This window comes from Malaclemys terrapin, chromosome 20 (assembly GCF_027887155.1).
Source record: "Malaclemys terrapin pileata isolate rMalTer1 chromosome 20, rMalTer1.hap1, whole genome shotgun sequence".
Taxonomy (NCBI): Eukaryota; Metazoa; Chordata; order Testudines; family Emydidae; genus Malaclemys; species Malaclemys terrapin.
This window is the reverse complement of record NC_071524.1, coordinates 16243881-16266431: the sequence shown is the minus strand read 5'-3', so window position 1 is coordinate 16266431 and position 22551 is coordinate 16243881. Positions and strand designations below refer to the sequence as shown.

General features: G+C 59.4%; 2 protein-coding genes across 4 annotated transcripts; one reads left to right on the top strand and one right to left on the bottom strand.

Moving 5' to 3' along the window:
• Positions 1-11: 11 nt before the first annotated feature.
• On the bottom strand, positions 12-12490 carry SIRT2 (sirtuin 2). 3 transcript variants are annotated; one of them, XM_054010262.1, is made up of 16 exons: positions 12386-12490; positions 11904-11950; positions 11171-11219; positions 10010-10126; positions 9197-9238; positions 8029-8135; positions 7237-7293; positions 6571-6639; positions 6030-6159; positions 5175-5234; positions 3722-3777; positions 2756-2832; positions 2621-2672; positions 2184-2251; positions 1401-1467; positions 12-793 (listed from the first exon to the last, which is right to left on the bottom strand). In XM_054010262.1, exons 1-16 carry the CDS (start codon positions 12399-12401, stop codon positions 608-610), a joined length of 1200 nt encoding a protein of 399 aa, XP_053866237.1. In that variant the 5' UTR covers positions 12402-12490; the 3' UTR covers positions 12-607. The 3 variants fall into 3 exon arrangements, with proteins under 3 accessions (XP_053866237.1, XP_053866236.1, XP_053866238.1); XM_054010261.1 differs by having other exon boundaries at positions 2756-2836; positions 3723-3777; XM_054010263.1 differs by lacking the exons at positions 11904-11950; positions 12386-12490 and adding an exon at positions 11679-11729 and having other exon boundaries at positions 2756-2836; positions 3723-3777.
• Positions 12491-14698: 2208 nt separating this feature from the next.
• On the top strand, positions 14699-22551 carry NFKBIB (NFKB inhibitor beta). Its single transcript, XM_054010264.1, has 6 exons — positions 14699-15307; positions 16142-16247; positions 17120-17348; positions 17985-18073; positions 18192-18425; positions 19550-22551. Exons 1-6 carry the CDS (start codon positions 14847-14849, stop codon positions 19595-19597), a joined length of 1167 nt encoding a protein of 388 aa, XP_053866239.1. The 5' UTR covers positions 14699-14846; the 3' UTR covers positions 19598-22551.

Here is a 22551-nt window from a genome sequence, read left to right as displayed (position 1 = left end):
CAACGCGAGTCTTGCCTCCAAGATGCTAAAATTTAATAGTCAAGTGATACTTAATACATTGCAATAACTAACCCAAATTAAACACCGAGCACGGGGGGGGGGGGGGGGTGGAAATCGCGTAATGTGCCGGTATTCGATTTTCAGCCCGAATGCACCTACTAGCTTTGGTGCCGCTTGTCGGGAAGTCTGGGGCCTGGCACGTTAGCGAGATGGGTCTCGGAGGGAAACGGGATCCCAGCTGGGGGAACGAATTAGAAAGGAAATGCAAGTCTCTCTTGCAGTGCTCTCCGTGAGCCCTGGATTTCAGTTATTCTCGCTCGGTGGGGAAATAACGAAACACGTGGTTAGCGCGAAATGATTCAAAGCAGCCCCTGCTCACCCGGGATAGGCGATTCCAGAGTCAAACGCCCCTGAATCTCATCCCTTCCCCAGCCTCTCTGACCCCAGACCCCCCTCCCCTCTGAGCTGCAAACTTGGGGTGACCCCAGCTCCCAGCCCTCTTTAGATCAGAGGCGGCTCTCACCCCTCGTAGGGGGAGACAGTCCAGGCAGTGGCGAGTTCTAATCCGCTCCAATTAACGGCCCTCACCAGCCACGGCCGGGCTCCATCATTCCGCTTGGCTTCCGGCATCGCTTTCCTTCTGGGGCGATGACCCCGGCTTCGCTGGGGGAGGGGAGGGGCTTGCCGTGGCCCCAGCCGGGGGAGGGGAAGGGCTTCTCCCGGCCTCGCCTGCCTGCCCCGACTTGGCATCGATGGCAGAGTGCTCCTTCTTCACCAGCTCCTCCAGCTCGTTCTGCACAAAAACACAGGGCAGTGGGGCTGGCGAGCAAGGGGGCAGAGCAGGGGAGAAGTTGGCTGCCCTAGGAAGGGGGCTAAAGCAAAGATCTCTGGTGGCACCATTTGTGCCACCTTGTCCTTGAGAGAGGCGCTTTCCTCCTCCACGATCTCAGCTCGCTCTGCCGTACTGTGTATCCAGAGATCCCTCACCCGGCCCTGAGACGCAGCTGCCTTTGGGGTGGGACAGGGCAGCTGTTTATACAGGGATCCCTCATCCAACACGGAGGTGGAGTCAACTCTGGAGCGGAGCACGGCAGCGGTTTGTATAGGGATCGCATACCGCCCCTATGAAATGCAGCCACCTCTGGGGAAGGGCAGGGCAACTGTATGTCTGTGAATTGCTCACCCAGAGCTGAAACACAGCATCTTCTGGGGCGCAATGCGGTAACTTCTTAAGCAGGCCCGGAGCAAAGGCAGCTCCAAGCAAATGGGGTCACCGGAGCTCGGATTCTAGCCAGGACACCTGGGCTTGACGCCCTGGACTCTTAAGAAGTGGGTGCATAGGACTATGGGATGGTGCGTAGACACGGGGAGGCAGGAATACACAGGAAAGGAGTCCATACCTTCCATCCCAGCAGCTCGGCCAGCGCTGTGCAGCCTTCGTCGCACTCCCCGAGCCATGCCACATCCCTGGGGCGGGGAGGGAGAGCCCCGCGGGGCAAGAAGCCAACAAGCAGGTGTTAATGAAACGGCTTTGTGATCGGGGAGAACTCCCCCACCCCAGATCTCGGAAGACCTGCCCTGGAGGCGGAAAAGCCCGCTGCCCGTCTCTAGCACCGATCAGCTAGGGATCTGAAAGGGCTTTCTCAGCATCAGCGATCTCCCTCCTTGTGAAGGATCACTGGCCCGGTTTTACAGAGGGGAAACTGAGGCACATAGGGGTTGGGCGACTTGCTCAAGGTCTCAGCAACTCAGTGGCAAAGGCAGGGCAGGAAGCCAAGAGGCGTAGTTCTCACCATGCCCAGTTCTCAACACTAGACACCCCCCATGCACACACCCCGAGCCAGGGACAGAACCTAGGAGCCCTGACTCCCAGCTCTGTCTCTTGTAACCACTAGACCCCACTCCCCTCCCAGAGCTGGGGACAGAACTCGGGAGTCTTGGCTCCCAGCCCTCCTGCTCTAACCACTAGACCCCACTCCCCTCCCGGAGCTGGGAAGAAAACCCAGGCGTCCTGGCCCCCCCTCCCCTGCCCTAAACATTAGCCCATTTCCTGTCCCTCCACCCCAGGAGCCGGGCGGACCCAGCCTGCCCCCCAGCAACAGAATGGGCCATCCCTGACCGTCACCCCTCTCTCAGGGTGGGCTGTGCGACGCGCCCTGGCCCCTTGTCCCCAGGGAACTTGCCTGTAGGCCTTTTCCGAGTCGAAGTCCATGCCGGTGCTGAGGCCCATCAGGGACATGAAGGGATCACTCTGCAGACAAGACAGACCACCGATGAGGACAGACAGGCTCCCAGGCGGCTGCAGGGGGGGTGGGGGCTCCTGGGGTCCACCGGGAGATTATATGAGCCCCCTGGAGAAACCCTGAACCGTGCCCACCCCCCACTCCTCTCCTGGGGCTTGCTAGGTGGACGCCCAAGATTTTGGGGCGCGGGTGGGGAAAAAAACTCGGGGGGGGAGGGAGGGCATCGCAACTGCCTCCCTCCCACCCCCAAGAGCGCTAATTCCACCCCCTTCCCCTGGCAGGGTGCAGCCAAGCACATCAGGCCGGCAGGGTGGCGTCGTCCCTGCCAGTCGGTACCCGCTTGAGCACTCGGTCCCCGCAGCTCCCGGGCACCTCACCTGCCCTGTCTTCTCCTTGTTAATCAGCAGCCTCGGGGTGTTTGTGGGCACCCTGCGTCAGACAAGGAGAGGGGAGGTCAGGAGGGGGCAACCCACAGCCAGGGGCCTGGCAGGCGGCCCCGGAGCACCACCCACCTGCTGACGAGGGAGGCGAAGGGCTGCACCTGCAGCGACGTGCCCATGATGAGGAGCAGGTCCACCTTCTGGAAATCCTGCCGGGAGTGCGGGGCAGAGGGTTAGTGCCGTGCTGCCAGCCGCCACCATGGGGCTGGTAATCTCCCCCCTTCCCCCCATACTGCCCCGACGATCAGCCCTATGGGCCCTCCCGGCCCTGTGTTCCCCCCCCCCACGTCAGATCAATGGACCCTCCCGGCCCTGTGTTCCCCCCCAAGTCAGATCAATGGACCCCCCCGGCCCTGTGTTCCCCCCCACGTCGGATCAATGGACCCCCCCGGCCCTTGTTCCCCCCCACGTCGGATCAATGGACCCCCCCGGCCCTGTATTCCCCCCACGTCGGATCAATGGACCCCCCGGCCCTGTATTCCCCCCACGTCGGATCAATGGACCCCCCGGCCCTGTGTTCCCCCCCACGTCGGATCAATGGACCCCTCCCGGCCCTGTGTTCCCCCCCCCACGTCAGATCAATGGACCCCCCCCAGCCCTATGTTCCCCCCCACGTCAGATCAATGGACCCCCCCCCAGCCCTATGTTCCCCCCCACGTCAGATCAATGGACCCCCCCCAGCCCTATGTTCCCCCCCACGTCAGATCAATGGACCCCCCCGGCCCTGTGTTCCCCCCCCCCCCCCCCACGTCAGACCAATGGGTCCATCCAGTCCCATATTCCTACCCAGCCCTGTATTCCCCTCCAGGTCAGACCAAGTGGGCCAACCCAGCCCTGTATATCCTCCCTGGTCCCCAAACGACCAACCGAGGATCCCTCCCCACGCTCCCTGCTGCTGTCCCAGCTCAGAGCAACCGGCCCATCTACCCTGGTATCCTGCCTGCATCAAAGACAGATTCCCACTGCTTCAGGACTTGGGGGTGGGCAGGTGTTTATTGGGGAGCCGACGCTGGGCGCACGGCCGGCCGGGGCACTTACCGACTGCATGAGTGTGAAGAAGCGGGGGGGCAGGCTCTCCCCAAAGAACACGATATCTAGGGAGAAGAGAAGCCGTCACACTCAATGCACCAGGGCCGAGAAGAAGCCAAGGCGTCGGGTAGGAGCAACGGCAGGTCGGCAGCCTCCCGGGGCCGGATCCTCAGCTAGGATAGGTCAGCAATGCTCCATGAAGTCAGTGGCGCTCTGGCTGATTTACACCAGTCGGGGATCTGGCCCCACTGACTCCCATGGAGCAACATCAACTCACACCAGCTGGGGATCTGCCCCCATAGACTTCAGACACCCCCTAGAAGCCCCCAGCTCCTGTCTGCTGTATGTGAATATAGCTCTTTGGGGCAAGGACCATGTGTTTGCTCTGTGCTTGTACAGCCCCTGACACAATAGAGGCATGGTCCCTGACAAGTCCACAGCCTAGGACCCCAAGGTGCTACCATAATACATCTAATAGCAACAAACATGTACAGCACCTAGCACAAAGGCACGAACGAGGACCCCAGGTGCGACCACTACACAAATAATAAAAATACCGTCCGTGGGGAATTTATCCCACGAGCACGCGATTGCTCTAGCGTCCTTAGCCCAAAACTGTCTTTCCGGTCACCGTGCTGCGGGCCGTTTTCAGCAGCTGCTGCCCTCCATTCCAGAGGTGGCTGCATTTCAACCATGCTCTGCACCTATGTTTGTAAATCACTTTTGGAACAAAAAACCCCAGAAACATACAAGTCTTGGGAGAATTTCATTCCACCTCCCTAGAAATCACCTTCCTCTCCCTGCCCTCCCACCTCTGCCATTTCAATTGGATACGGGATTCTTCACTTCCTGTCCTCAACCGTTGCTGCCCGCTGTTAAACCGTTGTTGTGCTCTGCCCTAGAGATGGCTACATTTTCAGAGGTGGAGACAGAGTTCTCCTCACTGCTTTTCAGGGGAGCCGCAAATTCAGATTTGCTAAACCCTTCGAGCTCTCTGGAGCCGAAGGAAGATCAGAAGAGAAGAGCGTTGTTATTACCAGTATCTGCTAAGCTGTTCTTCCAGACTACAGTGCAGAAGCAGAGACATACACAGAGACAGACAGGAAGAGAGATCCGTGCTCCAATTCTTAGGGGACGTCTACACTCAAAGCGTTACAGTGGCGCAGCGACACCATTTCAGTGTAGACACGACCTACGCTGATGGGAGGGGTTCTCACATCGGCACAGGGAATCCACCTCCCTGAAAGGTGATGGCTAAATCGACGGAAGAATTCTTCTGTCATCCCAGCACTGTCTATACCGGGGGTTAGGTCGGTATAACTGTGTCCCTCGGGGAGGGGTGGGGGGTGGATTTTTCACGCCCCTGAGACATGAAGCGAGACCGATGTATGTTTCTAGTGTAGACCAGGTTAGCCTCATCCCCCCCGAACCAATCACCAGTGGGCAAGAACTAGACACTCACCCGGCTTCACCAGACTCTGACATTTGTCGCACTTGGGGGTGACAGTCGAGAAAATCTTTTCTGAAAGAGGGAAAAGGAATGAAAGTCAGCGGCCGGATTCTCCGCTCAGCTTTGGAGGAGGCGGGAACAGACGGCTCTGACGGGAAGCAATGGCAAGTTATGAACATTAGCGATTCTAACGGGTTTTGGAAGAGACCTGAAAGCTTCGAGCAGATTCCTAACACTCAAGAGATCAGGAAACTAGCAAACGTGACGGCAGATCACGCCACATCCGGCACCTTCCTCTGCAGCTTTGGGCCACCGTCAGAGATGGGATACCCAGCTAGACAGGCCTCTGGTCTGATCCAGGCGGGCAATTCCTGAGGTCTCGACTTCGTGCAGAAACCCAAGGGAACATGAATGACAGCCTCGTCCTCTTGAGCGCTATGCAGACCTAGAGACCGCCCAAGCTCCGCCTCGCTTTCGAGCCTGCAGACGTCTGGCAGAGAGATTGGCTACCACCCTGGCGAGTCCCATGGTTTTTGCTCCCCACCATTAACCAGAGCTCCTAGCTCAGGACAAGCCTGCACGTGACAGACTCTCCCCCAGCCTCTCACGCCCCCCGCAGGCCGTCCATTCGCTGGGGGAGAACCTGGCAAGAATCTTTGCTTCACTCCTGTCACGTCCTCAGGCTGATTGGTCTCCCCAGGCCCCTTCTCTTACTGGCAGGGTGGGAGCTCCTGGAACGGACGGGGATTAACAGGCCCTCATGGATTACACGCCCATCTCGATCGGCGACGGACTGGGGCCCCACGGGGACGCTGAACGGTGTGGCCATTGATGGAGGTTGCTAAGGAGAGCCGGGGGCAGAGGTACCTTTCATCCAGTCCAGGGTGTACTGCTTCTTGCAGGAGGAGCCGAGACAGTGAGAGGTGAAGAAGGTGCCGTGGGCTTCCACCAGATCTTCCTGGTCCAGTCCGGCCACCCGCTCCAACGTGTCAATATTCTGCAAGGGACGGACACGCCCACCTGCCCCTTGTAACGCTGCGGGGCTGGGCAGGGACCGAGACCCAGGGAGTGAAACTGACCAGGCCTAGTTTCACTGCCCCCAGGCTGAGCTGACGCCCCTGAATGCCCCACTTAGAACCCCCTCCGCCCCAAATCAAAGTGTGGCTGGCCCTTTAAAGGGGGCGGTGCCCAACCTGCAGGAAGTCAGCAAGTAGTTCAGCTGGGCTGGAGAGCAGCAGGAAGGCTCCTGGAGCATGGAGAGGGGTGTCCCTCAGTAGCTTGGCGGGCATTGCTGGAATGAAGAGGGGCGGTGCCCCCTCCCATGGGCTGGGAGTCCCAGCTTGTTAAGTGTATTAAGCCCACCCCCATGCCCCCCACGACCTCGCTGGGCCTTCCAGGGGTCACCCACCTGCGTGTAACAGCGCAGCAGCAAACCCTTCTCCTTCAGCAGCCGGATGAAGTAGTGGCACACGGTGGGCTGGAACGGAGCAGGGGGACGGTGTTGAGGATTCCCTTGTAGGTCAACAGCAGCTGTCCCTGCCTTTTCTTTACACCAGCTGATGCCCAGCTCAGGGGGGGAGGAGGAAATCTCACCCCCTGGCTTTGGACTGCCAGCAAGGGGGGTTCTACACCTTCCAGCGGGGCAGCGGCTGGAGGCCGGACAGCCTCAGATTGGCCGGTTGGTGTGACCCAATGGGGAAAGAGGGAGGGGATACCAGACTAGCTGGGCCCATCTGTCTGATCTACCATGGCAAGGCCATGCCAGGCTAGGATCCATGGATCTGGGCCAACACAGCCCGGAGGGGCTAGCGCTGTGATCTGGAGAGAGGGGCGTGTCTGGCTGGGCCTTTTCATCTGATCCGCGATCTATTCCCAAATACCCTGCCAGGATCCGAGAGCCCAAGAGTCCCGGCTCCCAGACCCCTGCTCTAGCCACCAGACCCCTTCCCTTCCCTGGAATAAGGAAAAACCCGGGAGCTCTGGGTCTCGTCTCTGGGTCACAGCGCTACACAACGCCTCTGTATTAAGATGCTAGAGAAAGCGAAGAGCGTCCGATAGCTCCGGCTGGATTTACCTTAAACTGTCCTGGATACAGCTCCCTGGCAAGGGCAAAGAACGGCTCCGGGTGTTGCTGTGTGGAGGGAAATAGACAAACGTTTTGGGTGGGTGGGGTTAAGTTTGGTTGACAGATTCAGAACAAATCCCGTGTCCCCCAACATGATTCCTCACTGAGCAGTCCCCACAGTTCTGGGGTTTGGCAAACACTTCTCAGGATCAGGCCTTCAAGCAGGGGTGGGGGAGTTCTTTGGCCACCCCCAATTCTCCCTGTGCCCCGGTATTTGAACTCCACCCCCACCTCTGTGCAAAACAAGCACGGCTTCCGATCTCTGGCGCTCCGGACTCCCCCATCCCTGCGTTACAGCCCGGTGCCGAGCTCCCCTGGGCTATAGTGGGGTGCTACCAATGCTCAGCCCTCCCTTGTGCCAGGCTGCCTGTGTCTCAGAGAGACAGGGGTTTAGTTTGGCCGGTCGGCTAGAAATCGGAGGTGCCAGTGTCTATCCCCGAGATCTTCAGAAGGTTAAACTGGGACAGTTTCCCCTAATGAGACTAGAAACATGAGCAGTTTTGAGAGTCCCAGTTGTGATTTTAACCTCAATCCATCCTCAGTCGGGGACCAGACACTGGCTGCCCCAGGTACCAGGGCTGGACAAGAATACGACGTGTCTGCAAGTGCTGACGATGGAGGGGAATTCTTTAGGATGTGGGAGGGTGAAACTGATCAAAGGGACCGTTTAGGTGGCCCACCGGGCAACGCTCGATCGCTATGGAAGGAGATCTCCGAGGCAGAAGGAACCCAGGGTGCTACCTTGAAGTAGTTGATTTCAAAGATGGCTTCAGGGTACGGCAGGTTGTAGCTCTGCAGATTGGCGTAGAGCCCCGTGCCGGGCGACCGGAAGTCCGGGATCCCCGCGGCTGAGGGACACAAGGGGAGCCTCTTGGAAAACCCACCCAAATGCCGAGCGGTGTTGGTCAATGGGATGCCTCAATGCCGGGGGAGCCCTCTAGCAAGGGGTTGGTCACCTCCTTGTCCCTCAGCCTAGCAGGGGAGCAGTTTTCTCATAACACTCATTTTCTGGGGTGCCACCCGCACGTTTTAGATCAGCCGTGGGCAGAGCTATCAGGGTTCTAGGGATTCCAGATCCTTCACCGGGACTTGGGAACAGCCAAAGTCCCCCAACTCCCCACAGAATCCATCCCAGGTTTTGCAGGGAGCCCACTCCAGGTGAGGACAGGTCTTCTGCGAGTCTGACCAGTGCTAGGTCATAAAGCTCCTGGCCACATACCTCAGTGCTGGGTCTTGCTGCCCAGGTGCTTTGGCTATGAAACTCGGCCGCTGTGCAAGTCTGGATGTGCAATATAACCCCACGAACTGCTCCGCCACTGCCCAACAGGGGGCGCTGTGATGCCAGAGGTGCGGTCTTTCAAACAAGACTTCAAGTCCTGAACGTTCCTGGTCGCTCAAGGTCCCATAGCACCTTCCCCCTCCCTTCTGCCCAATAACACCCTGGCATTAGAGACCGCGTCCTGGTCAAATTCCAGCCAGCACTATTCCATCCTGCCTCCCCGCCATCCTCCTGCACTTTCAATCAGATCCAGGATTCATCTTCACTGTGCAACTGTCACGCTCCACACCAGAGGCAGATGCGTGATCCCTGCATAAACAGCTGCTGTGCCCCAACCCCAGAACTGGCTGCGTCTCGGCACTGGAGGAGGGACCAGTACAAACAGCTGCCAACCTCAAGAGTCGTCTGCATTTCCGTGGAGGGGCGAGCGATCCCTGTACAAACAGCTGCCGCGTTCCACCCCAGAGGTGGCTGCTTTTCAGCAGTGGCTTGTAGACAGCGTTGGGATGGAAAGCGCTATAGAAACACTAGGGGAAACTGAGCCGTATCAGAACCCCCTCGGTTTATTGCTACGCGCTGGTTTCTTTTCAAAGTGAACGATCTAACCGCCGCGCCTGCTGCTGTACTCACAGGTGGAGATCCCAGCGCCCACTATGCAGACGACGTTCCTGCCTGCAAGGTAACAGAGGGGGGCGTCAAACCTGACTCTGGAAAGCTACTCAGGAAACAGCCCCAAACTCTCGGCGCTTCCAGGGGAGGGCGGGTGGCGTTGGTAGACTTCATGGCAGCCACCTGGCCCAATTTGCAAACCTCTAGACTCTCAGGTCTAAGATCTAGATCAAAACTGCACTCCTGACCTCTGCTGGACCAGGTCCTGATCTGCAGTGACGTGCAGGCCCCTCTGTGCCGCCCCGGGGAGGAACAGCCCTCTAAGAGCATCCCTAGGGGCCTCCCCAGCTGGCATAAAGGCCCCCGCTTCCAGCATGGGGGACCAAAGCTCACTGCACTATGGCAATTCTCTGCTTCATAGGGGCCATGGGAAGCAGAGACCCAGCAGAGCAGCCCTGAGGCAGTTCTAAGTTATGCCAGGCCCAGAACACGAGCGGCACAAGGGAGGTTTAAAGACACCTCCACCAAGCCTGTCCCAAGTGCCGAGAAGGAGTAACCGCGGATCAGGCCCACGGAGGCTGGATCTCTCCCAGCAGCACAGGAGCTGTGCAAGTCAGACTTGTCCCCCGGCTTGTACATTACACCAGCATGGAGTCCCGGCCACATTCACGGTCGGCTCTATGCCTCCCTCTCGGCAGCCCCTCTGGCCCCCGGTCTCTCCCAGGCATGGTTACCCCCAGCACCTTCCCCTTCCCGTTTGGGGGATCAGAATGAGGGTTGCCCCCTGGCTTGGTCTCAGGGCAGCTTCCTCCCAAGAAGGGAGAGTCAACTTACACTTCTCGCTCTGCATGAAGCGGCTCACTCCGTCCAACGTCAGCTCATCCAGCACCTTCTCCGGCTTCTCGCTGCCCAGGCCCAGCGTCCGGGACAGGAGGTGTCGCAGGAAATCCACTGAAAGGGAGAGAACAAACGTTAGCCGCTGGGGTCCCCTAGGAGCCAGGACTCCTGGATTCTGTTCCCAGCTCTGGAAAGGGAGTGGGGGGCTAGTGGTTACAGCAGGGTAGCTGGGGGGCCAGGACTCCTGGGTTCTATCCCCAGCTGTGGGAAGGAAGTGGAGGTAGTGGTTAGTGCAGGAGGGGCTGGGAGCCAGGATACCTGGGTTCTAATCCCAGCTCCTCCACGGATTTACTGAGCAGTCTTGGGCAAGGCAGTGCCCCGCCCTATGCCTCAGTTTCCCCCTCAGGAACGCATTTCTTCCCATTTCCCAATCTCAAAGAGGGGGATGATTGTGAAAATTAGTTATTGTTTGGAAAGTGCCCTGAAGATGCTACGTAAGAGGGGAAGGAGGGCCCAGTGGTTAGGGTTCAAATCACAGCTCTGCAACGGACTCCTTGTGGGACACCGGACAAGTCACTCAGGCCTGGCGTACGCTGCAAAGTTCTCCCCAGGCAGCTCTGTGGGCTAGGAGTGTTCGCGCCCACCAGGCGACACAGCTGTGCCAGCAGAACCCCCAGTGGCGACGCAGCGAAGCCAGCAGAAGAGCGCGCCTGTCAGTTCAGTTAACGTCTTTTGTGGAGGTGGTGTCACCGGACTGGCAGGCTCCATGCCTCAGTTTCCCCATCTGTACACTGGGAATAATGGTGCTGCCCTACCTCCCAGGGTATTACGAGGACAAATATGTTAGAAACCAGGAGGCGTTCAGGAGCCCGACAAGCACAATCAACAAAGCTTAATCAATCCCGATTCCGGACACAGACCAGTTTTTGCCTCCAAGCCCAGACAGAAAAAAACTGGTCTAACTGCAGATTCACCCGATGCTTTAGAGCCTCCCGAGAGGAAGGAATAGCCATAAATTAATAGACCCAGCTGGCTCTCACAGGCTCTTGCTAGCTGGCTATGCACAGTCCAGTCCCTCTGTATCACAAAGGAAGCCCACACAGCTTGGCCTCCCCACGCTCCCCATCCCGCCCCTACAATAATGCACAAGCCACCTACTTTCAGACTCTCCAGAGGCGCCACCGTTTTCGGAGTCAGAATCGGAGTCCTGAAGAACAAAATATAGAAAGATCAGTGGGTGAAGTAAGGCAACGTGAACACAGAACTGTCTTCTACGTTTAGTGGCTACTGTTAGAAGTATCTCAGTCTGGGGTAGAATCGGCTGGGGAATTGGAACCAAGGAGAGTCAGGACTCCTGGGTTCTAGCCGCAGCTGCGGGAGGAAAGTGGGGTCTAAATGACTGGAGTGGGAGCTTGGGGGGGGGGGGGGATCAGGACTCCTGGGTTCTATCCAGCTCTGGAAGGGGAGTGGGGTCAAGTCGGTTTTAGAGCAGGGAGATGGGGGGTCAGGACTCCTGGGTTCTATTCCCGGCTCCATGAGGGAGCGTGCTTTGGTGGTTTATCACCAGAGAAGGGTTTGAAGATCAGGACCAAACTCCGTCCCTCTAAGGATTTTCACGCCAGACACAGAAGGGACAATTTGCACAGCTGTTGGCTCAGACTCTCACCGCAGTCCAGTGTCACTGCTGTGGGATTTGACAGCCACACGGGGCTGAGCCCTAGGGGCAGACAGGAGGGACAGGGTTAGCTAGGACCGGATGGCGTTTCCCCTTGTCCCTTGGTTGCAATGGGTGAGCTCAGACCAAGTACATGCACCCTCCCCACCAAGCTCACTGGGCCTCACCACAAAAGGGAACCCTGACTTCTTCCACACCCCTCCCCCAAATACTCACAAGCGAGTCTGAGCCCCTCTCTGCCTCAATTTCTCCGGCACCCGCCGCTGTGACACGGAAAGGAAAAAAATCCAAGTTACTATCAGAAAGGGCCTGGGAGGAAAGGGGACCCCGCTGGCTCAGGGGTGTGGGGGGGACGCTAGTGACTTGGGGGGCAGGGGGAAGGAGCCCCCCAGGAGAGGGAGGTCCCCAGTGATTCAGGGGGCAGGGAAACAGGCGCCCCCCGGGGAAAGGGGGGACCCCAGGGACTCGGGGGACAGGAGGGGAAGCGGGGTGCCTGTGACCGGGGGGGGGAGGAAGGAGTCCCCGGGAAGGGGGGGCAGTGGGGACTCGGGGCACAAGGGGGGACCCCGGGGGGCGCAGGGGAGGCCCATGACTTGGGAGGGGCGGGGGGGAACCCCGGGAAGGGGGGGACCCCGATGACGCAGGGGGGCGGGGCAGGGTGAGCCGCCATAGCTGGGGGGGGGGTCCCCGCTATCTACCGTCCCGCTCGGCCATAGATCCCGGCGCGGGGCTGCCCCGCTGCCTGCCCCGCTCGGCTCCGCCAGGCCCGTCCCCCGGGGCAGAACTACAACTCCCAGCGTGCCCCGCGCGCCCCGCCCCTAGTCCCAGCGTGCCCCGCGCCCAGCACCAGCAGTCCCAGCATGCCCCGCGCCCAGCACCACAACTCCCAGCCTGCCTCGCGCCCGCCCCTGACTGACAGTTCCCCGCGTGCCCCGCGCCCAGCACCACAACTCCCAGCCTGCCCTGCGCCCAGCACCACAACTCCCAGCGTGCCCCGCGCCCAGCCCTGACCGAACTTCCCAGCCTGCCCCGCGGCCAGGGCCACAACTCCCAGCCTGCCCCGCGCCCTGCACCACAACTCCCAGCCTGCCCCGCGCCCAGCCCTGACCGAACTTCCCAGCCTGCCCCGCGGCCAGGGCCACAACTCCCAGCGTGCCCCGCGCCCAGCCCTGACCGAACTTCCCAGCCTGCCCCGCGCCCTGCACCACAACTCCCAGCGTGCCCCGCGCCCAGCCCTGACCGAACTTCCCAGCCTGCCCTGCGCCCAGCACCACAACTCCCAGCCTGCCCCGCGCCCAGCCCTGACCGAACTTCCCAGCCTGCCCCGCGCCCTGCACCACAACTCCCAGCCTGCCCCGCGCCCAGCACCACAACTCCCAGCCTGCCCCGCGCCCAGCCCTGACCGAACTTCCCAGCCTGCCCCGCGGCCAGGGCCACAACTCCCAGCCTGCCCCGCGGCCAGCACCACAACTCCCAGCGTGCCCCGCGCCCAGCCCTGACCGAACTTCCCAGCCTGCCCCGCGGCCAGGGCCACAACTCCCAGCCTGCCCCGCGCCCTGCACCACAACTCCCAGCCTGCCCCGCGCCCAGCCCTGACCGAACTTCCCAGCCTGCCCCGCGGCCAGGGCCACAACTCCCAGCGTGCCCCGCGCCCAGCCCTGACCGAACTTCCCAGCCTGCCCCGCGCCCTGCACCACAACTCCCAGCCTGCCCCGCGCCCTACACCACAACTCCCAGCCTGCCCCGCGCCCTACACCACAACTCCCAGCCTGCCCCGCGCCCTGCACCACAACTCCCAGCCTGCCCCGCGCCCTACACCACAACTCCCAGCCTGCCCCGCGGCCAGCACCACAACTCCCAGCGTGCCCCGCGCCCAGCCCTGACCGAACTTCCCAGCCTGCCCCGCGGCCAGGGCCACAACTCCCAGCCTGCCCCGCGCCCTGCACCACAACTCCCAGCCTGCCCCGCGCCCAGCCCTGACCGAACTTCCCAGCCTGCCCCGCGGCCAGGGCCACAACTCCCAGCGTGCCCCGCGCCCAGCCCTGACCGAACTTCCCAGCCTGCCCCGCGCCCTGCACCACAACTCCCAGCCTGCCCCGCGCCCTACACCACAACTCCCAGCCTGCCCCGCGCCCTACACCACAACTCCCAGCCTGCCCCGCGCCCTGCACCACAACTCCCAGCCTGCCCCGCGCCCTACACCACAACTCCCAGCCTGCCCCGCGGCCAGCACCACAACTCCCAGCGTGCCCCGCGCCCAGCCCTGACCGAACTTCCCAGCCTGCCCCGCGGCCAGGGCCACAACTCCCAGCCTGCCCCGCGCCCTGCACCACAACTCCCAGCCTGCCCCGCGCCCAGCCCTGACCGAACTTCCCAGCCTGCCCCGCGGCCAGGGCCACAACTCCCAGCGTGCCCCGCGCCCAGCCCTGACCGAACTTCCCAGCCTGCCCCGCGCCCTGCACCACAACTCCCAGCCTGCCCCGCGCCCTACACCACAACTCCCAGCCTGCCCCGCGCCCTACACCACAACTCCCAGCCTGCCCCGCGCCCTGCACCACAACTCCCAGCCTGCCCCGCGCCCTACACCACAACTCCCAGCCTGCCCCGCGGCCAGCACCACAACTCCCAGCGTGCCCCGCGCCCAGCCCTGACCGAACTTCCCAGCCTGCCCCGCGGCCAGGGCCACAACTCCCAGCCTGCCCCGCGCCCTGCACCACAACTCCCAGCCTGCCCCGCGCCCAGCCCTGACCGAACTTCCCAGCCTGCCCCGCGGCCAGGGCCACAACTCCCAGCGTGCCCCGCGCCCAGCCCTGACCGAACTTCCCAGCCTGCCCCGCGCCCTGCACCACAACTCCCAGCCTGCCCCGCGCCCTACACCACAACTCCCAGCCTGCCCCGCGCCCTACACCACAACTCCCAGCCTGCCCCGCGCCCTGCACCACAACTCCCAGCCTGCCCCGCGCCCTACACCACAACTCCCAGCCTGCCCCGCGGCCAGCACCACAACTCCCAGCCTGCCCCGCGGCCCCAGGCCGCCGCCGCGGATTGGCTGGGGCGCTGGGGAATTCCCGGTCCCTGGGCGCCCCGGAGCCAGCGGCGCCGGCCCGGGCATGGCAGCGGCGCCCCGCGAGCCGCAGGGTTAGGGCGGGTCGCACAGCGATGGCGGAGCCGCCGCAGCGGGCGGGGCCGGGGCCGGGGGAGGCCAAGCGGCCGGAGGCGGGCGAGGACTGGTGCGACAGCGGCCTGGGCTCCCTGAGCGAGGGGCAGCTCAGCCAGATCCTGGGGGCCCCGCACCCCCCTACTGCCGTCCCCGTGACCTCTGACCCCTGCCCCGGGGGTCGCCCCGTGACCTCTGACCCCTGCCCCGGGGGTCGCCCCGTGACCTCTGACCCCGGTGGCCCCAAGACCCCCGACTCCTGCGGGTCGGGCTCGGAGCGCCTGGACTCTGCCCTCGGCGACTCCCTGGGCGAGGACGAAGCCGGCTGGGGGGCGGCCGTGGGGCAGGAGCTGGGGGCGATCACCCAGGGCGTGGAGGCCGTGCGGCTCGGGGAGACGCCCGCGGTGGCCCCCGAGGCCTGGCTGCACCACGTCCTGGGCTTCGTGACCGAGGACGGGGACACGTAAGTATGCGGGCGCCTGCTTTGTTCAGCCTCGCCCGCCACTTGGGAGAGGGGGGTTCAGGCACCCCGGGGTCTCCCTCTGGCTTTGGTGCACCCCCTCGGTGCAGCTCCCTTATGGGATGTAGGGAACCCTCTCTCGGTAATAGGTTTCGGAGTGGTAGCCGTGTTAGTCTGTATCGGCACAAACGAGGAAGGCTCCTCGTTTTTCTCTTGGTAATGTCCCTTCTTAGGGTCTCTTTGTCCCCAGCCCCGACTCCAAAGCCCTGCCTCGGGTCCCAGTCCTGGGGGCTAAGTTATGTGGAAGCCAACGCGGGGACAGGGCCCCACTGCTCTGTGCTCTTAGCAACGCACCTCAGAACGACAGGGATGCACCCCTGCTCTTGGATCTTAACTGGCATTTTGGCCGAGAAAGTGCAGCATGGGGTGGGGGGTGGGGCTTCTGAGTCATCGGCTCCTCAGTCCTGACCCACAGCCACCCCCTTGCTCTAGTTTTGGACTTCGGACACACAGCAGACAGACCCCTAAACTGCAGGTCCCCTGCTGTCTCCATTGACAGTGGCCCTCAATCCCTGGTCTCTCGGTCCTGGGACACTTTAAGCATCGTCTGAAAATCCGTCACCGTTGGAAGCCTTTTCCATTGCCCAAACACATACAAGATTTGCCCTATGGCCTCCCTGCTACCTCCCCAGCTCCTTGGTACTTGTGCGCTCTTTGCTGACTCGATCGAGTCTTCTGCTTGCTAATCACTTCCCTTTCAGGGGCGGTATTTTCAGCCAGTTGCGCGGTACCGCTTTTTCATTTTGCTTGGACTGGTATCTGTTTTTCTCTCCCCAGAGCCCTCCACCTGGCTGTGATTCATGAACATGAGGCCTTTCTGGATTCTATCCTGCAGTATATGGCTAGGACGGAATACTTGGATCTGCAGAACGACCTGGGCCAGGTTGGGCCGAGACTGGAGCATTTCCTGTCTGTATCATCCTCTGTTTTACAGTGGGGAAACTGAGGCATGAGGGGGCAAATTGGCTTGCCTGAAGATTGCACAGCAAGCCGGGGGGCAGAACTCGGGAGTACTGGCTCCCAGTCTGGTCCCTACATGATGCCACCTCCTTTATGAAATGTGTGGGGTGCTGGTTGGAAAATGAAACACAACCCCATGTTAAAAGCCCCTCAGCATCATAAATGACGTGTGGGAGGAGGGAAGAGAGTTACAGAGCACAACTAACTCTTTGGGGCTGGAACTGTCCCTAGCTTTGTGTTTGTACCACATCTGGCACGATGGAGTCCCAACCAGATGGAGATGCTACTGCAAAATAAGTGATCAAGAACCAGGGCTGGCATCAAAACACGTCCGCCCCTTTTGTGGCAGAGGGATGGGGAGCAAACGTGGGGGCTTGACAGCAGTGACGGGGTCAGGGAAGGCTTCGTTTCAGGACGTAAGCTGATCTACACTCATCCTGGGGTCTTCACTCATCCCAGGCGGATAAACTGACTGCCATGCAGCTCCTCGTGCACAGGGAGGATATGACCTTGTCCGCCCTGCGCCCGAGTATTACAGGCGGCTTTTGTGAGAATAGTGGATTTACCCTAGCGTCCTTGGCTAAATTTCCTGACCCTCTTGTGCGATTGGCTGCTGGCCTCCTACCCCAGCACAGTTCCTGGGGTATAGAGTGCAAAGCTGTTTGGGAGAATTTGGGGTGAAATCCACTGAAAGAAGTGCTCTCTAGTGCTGTTGATGAGGATCGACCAGGCCCCTTTTAGGGGAGACCTACCCTAAGCTTTCTCACCCCCCTCTCTCTCGTTGCCCTTCTCCAGACGGCACTGCATATTGCAGTCATCCTCGGCGCCTCCAACTTTGTCCGCAAGCTGATGGCAGCCGGGGCGGGGCTCTGCGTGCAGGAGAGAGCTGGCCACACAGCGCTGCACCTGGCATGCCGGGAGGGCTGGCGGGACTGCGCACAGTGCCTCCTGGCAGCGCTGAGCGGGCACTGGCCCGGCAAGGGGAATGACGCCTGCGCTCAGTTGGACTGCACCAATTATGATGGTATGGAGCCTCTCGTCACCCGCCTGGCAAATACACTGGGCCCGTTACACATGGGACCTTTGTCCTGAGCGTTCTCACCCTCCTTCCCCTCCCCTTCCCCAGCCAATAAGGAGCTGGCACCACAACCTGGCACCAGCCCAGCTCCCATGGCCAGAGCATGTAGCGCTCCAGCTATTCTCTGCTTCCCCCGAGCTTGTGGAGGGTCGAACATGAGTTAGAGGCTTCTCTAACATACCCAAGGGCCAGAGAACACCAGAATTTGGCCACCACCAAAGTGGCTTCGATGCCCGTTTGCCTCGAGTGCAGAAGTGGCTTAACTGAGAGTGAGGCCCGCCACTTTGGGGGTGACAAAAACCAAAAAGCAGTATGCTGGATGGATACATAGTCTGCTGTGTAGCCCAAAGTTAACCTGCGGAACTCCCTGCTGCAGGACACGACTGGTGCGAAGAAATCAATGAGACTGCATAAAAGATCCCTCTAGTCTTGTTCCTCCTCCCACCCCCCCCCCCGTAGCAGGGCGAACAATCCTCTTGTGTTGCCATGACAGCAGCCAGCTGGTCCACCGATAGGTTGCTAGGTGGCCTGAGGGAGACAGAAATCAACTTGATCAAAATTGTCTGCTCTTGGTTTCCACAGGTTACACGCCGCTGCACGTGGCTGTCCTGCAGAAGGACCTCGCAGTGGTCAAGCTCCTTGTGGATGCCGGAGCCGATCTCAACAAGGCGGTTAGTACTGGGGCTGGTGTGGATCGTGTCCAGGGAGGGTGGAAAGAGATCGAAGGCATTTACCCTTCCCAGAGTACTCCGTGGCAGCCTCTCTGACTTGTCTGTCCACTGCTGGCAGGAGATGAGCTGCGGGCGGAGTCCCCTCCACTTGGCAGTGGAGTCGCAGAGCCCGGAAGTGGTGGAGTGCCTGCTGCGCGCCGGTGCGGACCCGAGGGCCCGGATGAATGCCGGTTACACCCCCATCTATAGCGCCGTGCACAGGCCCAGCCAGAAGATCTTGCAGCTGCTCCGGGAGTTCGGCTCGGAGGAGCCCGACTGGGACTCGGAGGAGAGCCCGGCTGACAGCAGCGACGTGAGTGGGGTGGGGGTACTGAATTAACACCGTAGGAGGCTGGAGCGCCGCTGGCACCAGGCCGAAGCCAGGCCAAGCGCCCCCCCCTGCTCTGTCCTAGAGCAGCTCCTCCCCCTCCAGGAACGAGGCTAGACAGCAGTGCTGGAAAGCCATTCCCATTCTCTAGCTATGTAGCACCCCCCAGGTGAACGAATTGGCAGGTCTCAGCCTGGTTCCTAGTCCGCTCTGCCACTAACTAGCCCCTTCCTGGGTAAGCCTAGTGGACACTGAAGATCAAACAGGACCCACAGAGACTGAACCCCCTCCTTAGAGTGGGTCCCTCTAAAACACAATGGGTGGGGAAGCTGGCATTGCGATTGGCAGCAGCGCAGACCAAAGGGGTCTTTCACCAGCAAGGGAGTCTCTTTTCAAAGGGATTGAGTTCCTCGAGTCTCTGGTCTATTGGATTAACGCAGACCAGGTTAAGGGGTGATGGTAAGTACCTACCTCGCAGTGCTTCATTGGTAGTAAAAGAGGTGCCGGGGCGCGAGCAATTTTTTTTAACATTCCTGACTGACGTGGCAAGTCCTGAGATGCCAGTGCTGTGAATTGCCAAGCCTAAAGGTGCCAGGACTCGGCCCTAGCACCAATCAAGCCCTGCTACGTGGGTATGAGAAATATGACAGTAGATGGCTCTTCAGTCTTCCACCAGTTGGAAATGGAAGCATTGACTTGTCTAGCTTCAGGAGATAAGGGCAAACTTTTAACAGAGTAATTAGTCCTTAATTTTCCTAGAGCTGTGATGGATTCTCCATCACTGACAATGTTTAAATCAAAATTGGTGGTGTCCCCCCCGAAATCTGCTGTAGTTCAAACAGCAATTAATTCAGGGCGGCTCCGAGGCCTGTGTTTTACAGGAAGTCAGACTCGATCAGTCGTCCCTTCTGGCCTCAGGATCTATGAGCCTAATACAAGAAGGGAAGAAAGCTGAACTTGGGGCATTGGCAGCGACGGCAGATTTTGTGTGCGTGGTTGTTGTAATCTGGCCCTGCCCATCTGCTGCGTAACAGTCTCTAAACACGCCCACGCCCCCTTCGATCCCGCCATCCCGCTAAAGTCCTCAACGAAGCTCTCCCGTTTTTCAGGAGGACTACGACGACATCGTCATCAACAGTGGACACTATAAGAACTGACGGGGCTGGGCCGGCATCGCCTGCAGCGTGAGCCGTTCCCCATCTCCATAAGACTCGCATCCTGCCCTGCCGCTGTGGGAATAAATTTGGCAGTGGCGCGATCTCTCCGTTCACATCTAGTTCCAACTACTTATCCAAAGGCTGCAGTCTCTGGCTGTTACTTGGAACCAGTAGCTAAAATTCACCAGAGCTTTGATCTAATCCGTTTATTTCCCCTCTCACTTGTTCGTTTTCCTCCGTGTTTCTTAGTTTAGTCAGTTTATATCGAGTTATTTGGATTACGTTCAAATTTTAAAAAATGGTATTTCGGCACCTGCTGCTTTTTGCGGTCGCAGCTGGGATGGATTGTCGGCAGGATTTCTCTGTTCGCTGTATCCTTTGCCCTGTCGAGCCTCCGGCCGTTTGCTTTCGAAGTGGGAGCGTCATCCCTACCCGTGCAAGGGGTCTTGCTGGAGTCCACGGATGCTGGTCGCATAACCAAGCAATTCGGGTCAGTGGGGAGCCGCACAAAACGGGGTGCGGGCCTGGCTGGCTTTTAGCTGCCTTTCAGACACCTTAGGCCTGTTTGCTTTTATCTTGAGAAGCAGGGAGCACCACCTTACTCCAGTTGGATTTAGTACTTGGGGCCGGATTCTTTTTAGCCGCTTCCTAACTGAGGCGGATGGATTTTCACGAGCGCCTTGCAGCCCTGGTCTCCTCCCCCTGTAAGGACAGGGGCGGGTGAGTGCTTTTGAAAATCTGGGCCTCTGCTAGCGTTTAGGATCGAATGGCCAGACAGGGTAATAGCTCCGACGCAGGGTAGGAGGATTGAAACGGGCAGGGCGGGGGAGAAATTCACAGGAGGAGCAGATGAGGCTGGTGAGGTCTGTTATGAGCAGAGTGAGGAAGAAGAGGGAAGAGAGGCCAAAGAGGGAGACCTTTTAGATCTCAAAGGTGGGGGCGTGAGGTTGGAAAGAGCCAAGGTGGGTTTGGAGCTGTCTGATTTGGGTCAGGCGTGGAGAAGGAGGGACTGCGTCTGTGCCTTGTCTGTAGGAACCGTGCCTCTCTGGTACCTGGCCAATCTTGGTTTTGTCTAAGCACCTCCGCCAATACTGCAAGGTGGGACCATCTTCATTCCTTTCCCCGAGGAGTCGGTTTTCTTCCTCTGTGCCCGTTGACTGGCTGTAAAGCCTCGTTCGTGCCGGGTATCGATGGGGTCTCTTCTGGAGCCGCACGGGAAGCGGATTTCCCATCCCATAACGGTTTTGGAGATCCAAAATTGGGCAGAAAACGCCCATCTCCGCCTTTCCCGAGCGGAAGGGCTGAAAATCATTTCAGTTGAGGCGTTCGATTTTGATCGTTTTGTAAGTCTGAATTTATTCATTTCAAAACCAAAAGTTGTTTTGACTCCAAAACTGGAAACTTTCCTTGTTTAAAACAGGACGTTTCACCGGTTTTAAACCCCCAGCGCCCTCCCAGTGTTTTGAACTGAGCAAGTCAGCCAGAGCGGCCCTGTTCACAAGTAGCCTTGGCTTTGACAAATTGACGTGGTTTCCCCCCCCCCCCATCCCCCCTCCCTCTGGGGGAACGGTTTGTCAGATTCCCGACTAGCTCTGATCTTTGCATCTAACACCGTGGACCCTCAATGGAGACGGGACCGCTGGGTGCTGCGCTGTCTGAAATTGCTTCTGTTTGCCGGGGGGAATTTTGGAAGAACTGTCGTAAGCAGACCTGAATCTTGATTTAGAACCTGGCTGCATTAGTTACAGATGGCTTTTCAGTACGACCTCCTCCTCCTCCCCCCCATTTCCGCTTTGGAAGGGAGCGGGGAGAGAAGATCAAATTCTAAACAAAATCCTCCTCGTTTGACGAGGCTGCCGTCTTCTCCTTTACGTTCTCACGCTTCTTGTAACCGAAAACACAGGCCAAAACGTAAGGGAAGATTGGGGCTCTCTGCTTTTTAGGGGATGGGGGTTAATTCTCAAGGGCCGAGCACCTTAGCTGACATCAATGTGATCTCAGTACCAGGAGGTGGGGGCTGGCTAATGAGGTTCTGGATGTGTCGAGGGGTGGGCGGAATCAGTAGTTTTCCTGGGAAGTGGGATTGGATTTTTAGTTCACATGCCCCAGTGTGAAGGACTGAGGGACCTGACTGTGTTAGAGTCAATAATGCTGGGAAAAATTATTTTCTCAAGTGGACCAGGATTGAGCTCTCTCGGCCTCTGTACTTATTACTAAAGGGCTTGTCTAACACACCAGTTGTAGCCCTTCAACAACCCCTGGCGCTGTGCAGCAGGAGATGACAAAGCAGATCAAGCTCATTGTCCCCATTTTACAGATGGGGAAATGGAGGCACAATGCGCTGCCCAAGGTCACCCAGCAGGCCAGTGGGCAAACTGGGAGTAGAACCCAGGTTCAGCAAGTCCCTGGTCCAGGGCTTTATGCACTAGGCCACACTGCCTCTTTGTGTCTGTCTAGTTAAAGTTGTACAAGCCCATCTGTGGGCCTGCAGTTATACTGACACTGGGAAGGGGAATGGGCTGTACCAATATAAGGCACCTCTAGACCAGTCTAAGTGTCCTCCACTACTGTCTTGCTATCAGTAACACCCCCTCCCCCCCCAAGTGACCTGAGGCTTCTCCCAGTTTAACTCCCGAAAGCAACCTGGTCCCTGGCTGATTGTTCTCGAACACCGCGCCAAAGAGGCTGGCTGAAGCAACTGCAAGCAGAAGGGAAATGGCTTTTTCTATGTAAGCATTGTCTGTTCATTTCCCCAGCTGGCTCTGTGCCTAGAGACACAGAGACCGCATAACTCGCGTCCAGTGCCTGTGGGTTTTCAGCTATGTTGTGAGTTTTGTATGAGCTGTCGTCTAACTTTATCCGGTTCTGTGTGTGTGTTCTTTCTCCCCACTCTCTGTAGCGTGTATGTTCTTGACCAGGGATGGGGGATGAGATTAAAACTACCGCTTGCCCTA

What these genes read in the sequence shown, in the direction of transcription:
- NFKBIB (XM_054010264.1), top strand. Translation starts at nt 14,847, where the DNA reads ATGGCGGAGCCGCCGCAGCGGGCGGGGCCGGGGCCGGGGGAGGCCAAG. An exon ending in GGACTGCACCAATTATGATG is followed by an intron (nt 17,349 to 17,984) that starts GTATGGAGCCTC and finishes TGGTTTCCACAG; the next exon opens with GTTACACGCCGCTGCACGTG. An exon ending in GAGCCGATCTCAACAAGGCG is followed by an intron (nt 18,074 to 18,191) that starts GTTAGTACTGGG and finishes CACTGCTGGCAG; the next exon opens with GAGATGAGCTGCGGGCGGAG.
- SIRT2 (XM_054010261.1), bottom strand. An exon ending in AGAGGGGCTCAGACTCGCTT is followed by an intron (nt 11,220 to 11,903) that starts GTGAGTATTTGG and finishes TTTGTTCTTCAG; the next exon opens with GACTCCGATTCTGACTCCGA. An exon ending in TCAGAGTCTGGTGAAGCCGG is followed by an intron (nt 3,778 to 5,174) that starts GTGAGTGTCTAG and finishes TCTTCTCCCTAG; the next exon opens with ATATCGTGTTCTTTGGGGAG.